The sequence below is a fragment of the Pelophylax lessonae genome, assembly GCF_965119305.1.
Source record: "Pelophylax lessonae genome assembly, chromosome: 3".
Taxonomy (NCBI): domain Eukaryota; kingdom Metazoa; phylum Chordata; class Amphibia; order Anura; family Ranidae; genus Pelophylax; species Pelophylax lessonae.
In genome coordinates this window covers 170,985,361-170,987,860 of record NC_138770.1, presented here as the reverse complement: position 1 = coordinate 170,987,860, position 2,500 = coordinate 170,985,361, and the positions used below count along the sequence as shown (strand labels likewise).

At 37.0% G+C, this 2,500-nt stretch overlaps 1 protein-coding gene across 1 annotated transcript in view; it reads right to left on the bottom strand.

Annotated features, from left to right (window-relative positions):
* Positions 1-1,128: 1,128 nt before the first annotated feature.
* Positions 1,129-2,500, bottom strand: part of SOX14 (SRY-box transcription factor 14) — a 1,922-nt gene continuing 550 nt past the window's right edge. The window contains exon 1 of the mRNA XM_082252093.1: positions 1,129-2,500. This exon is cut by the window's right edge and continues 550 nt beyond it. Within this exon, the coding sequence (XP_082108219.1) occupies positions 1,712-2,431 (720 nt within the window). The 5' untranslated portion in view covers positions 2,432-2,500 and the 3' untranslated portion in view covers positions 1,129-1,711.

Sequence of the window (2,500 nt, the reverse complement as noted above, 5' to 3'; positions counted from 1 at the left end):
TTCTAAGACTAAATGACAGGAGAAAGGAAGTAAACAGAGACAGAGAGAGGATAGAAATGAAAGAAAGAAAGAAAGAAAGAAAGAAAGAAAGAAAGAAAGAAAGAAAGAAAGAAGGAAAGAAAGAAGGAAAGAAAGAAAGAAAGAAAGAAAGAAAGAAAGAAAGAAAGAAAGAAAGAAAGAAAGAAAGAAAGAAAGAAGGAAAGAAGGAAAGATAGAAAGAAAGAAAGAAAGAAAGAAAGAAAGAAAGAAAGAAAGAAAGAAAGAAAGAAAGAAAGAAAGAAAGAAAGAATAAGATGAGGACATAAAGAAGGATAGAGAGAAGAAAGAAAGAATAAAAATAAAGGAAAGAAAGAAGAAGGAAGAAAAGAAAGAAGGAAAGATGAGGTTTGGAAATATTTTTATACAACACTACAACTTTCTAATTTATCAAGTAGGTCAAAATTAATACATTTCAAATGGACCTGCATCTGAACTGGAAGCAGCTTTCATAAAGCACATCACCACACATCACTTATTTCCAGGGTATATTAATACAGATAGATAGATAGACATATCTATACATCTATATAGATAGATAGATACATAGATATAGATCTATATCTATCTATCTATATATCTCTATATCTATATATGAATATCTATATATATATATAGATAGATATGTATATACATATCTATATATATCTATATATATATATACATATATATATATATATGTATATATGTATATCTATATATATATATATATATATATATATATATATATATATATATATATATATATATATATATATAACGACAAGGGCATTGCCAGGGCACCTGTAAAGCAGCCCATAACTTTACCATATATCTGCATCTATGTGTAACGCACATCGCACACTTAACGTTTTTTAATGACTAGATTGTCTTTATTTAAAAAATTGTTGTCCAAAAAAAAAAAAAAAACGAACACGATTTGATAGATAAAGGGAGATAAGTGTGTACAATCATTCCTTTAGTACATGAAGCCTGTCAGTCACATTTCCGTCAATTCATCACACTCCTAAACAATCCCTAGGAAATATCGTCAAAGGGAGGACTATCATATAATTATTTGTCTTTACAAAAGAAGTTTTCATTTTTGGGGGGTAAATATAGGGACACATTGACAGATTATTCTTTTAGTAATATAGCGCTGAGCACTAAACTCTCCAGAAAGAAAACAATGCAAATTTCGGGGCAACATATCTAACACAGATCCCACTCACCCGACAGCAAATTAAAATGTGCAAAACTGGTCAGGTTGGCAATAATACTAATTATTCTCATTTTCTGAAATAATTTAATATCAGTTCCTTCAAAATTCGAGGTCAGAATCACAGAGAGAAATAAAAGGCAAACTCAAATAGACATAAAATTTCAATAAATTAAAAATTACTGTCCAAACTGGGTAATAGCTAAAAATAATATTTAAAAAAAAAAAAAAAAAATGAGCTTGTACGATTCTTACAATTTGTCCTGACAATAACTTCCAGCTTATCCGCATGGCTTGAGGGTGACAAGGACTGGACTGTTCCTTTTATAAATAGTAAGTGCATCGTTGTGCTGGGAGCTTACAGGTGAGTTGGTCCAAGCCTCCAGCATTCCTCTCCCATCACTGTTCTAGGACCTACCCATGGCAGTCCACCTGTACATGCACCATTGCAGTTCCCATTTCCTCTAGAAGTCCTTTTTACATGGCTGTGGTGTGTGCAGATGAATAAGGGTCTATACCAGCTTTAGTCATGCCAGGGAACAATATATAGGCAACTGGGGGCTGCAAGTTAGATGCAGACCATGCTGAACAGTTACAGGGCACCACATAGCCGGGGTTGGTGGGAGAAGGGTGTGTGTGTGTGTGTTGGCTGGGACAGCTTAAGCCTCCAAAGGCTCCATTTTGGTATCCCAAGGTGGAGGCGTAAGGGAGGGTACTTGTGGTCAAGGTATGTGGCATCTCGGTCATCTTCTGGATGGCAGAGGAGCTAAACTGGCTTGGGTCTAGCAAAGAGTAAGGTGCTGATGTAGGTGGCAAGAAAGCCCTTGCCTTTTCTGAGGCCCCCAAAAGGGACTCAGTGGCACTCATGGGAAGTCCATGTTTAAGTGAGTCATGGTCTCCAAGGTAGGGCAGTGGAAAGACGTACCTGTCCTTTTTTAAAAGGTTCTTGGGCTTGCGCCTTGGTCTATACTTATAGTCGGGATGTTCCTTCATGTGTTGAGCCCTCAACCTTTTGGCTTCATCAATGTAGGGTCTTTTCTCAGCTTCAGACAGAAGTTTCCACTCAGCCCCAAGTCTTTTACTGATCTCCGAATTGTGCATCTTGGGATTGTCCTGGGCCATCTTCCTCCTCTGCCCCCTGGACCACACCATGAAGGCATTCATGGGTCTCTTGATATGGTCAACAGGCTTAGACATGGTACCGTTCAATCTCAGCGACCAGCCAACTCCAACTCCCCCCCTCTTCGCCTTCCTTTTGGAAATGAA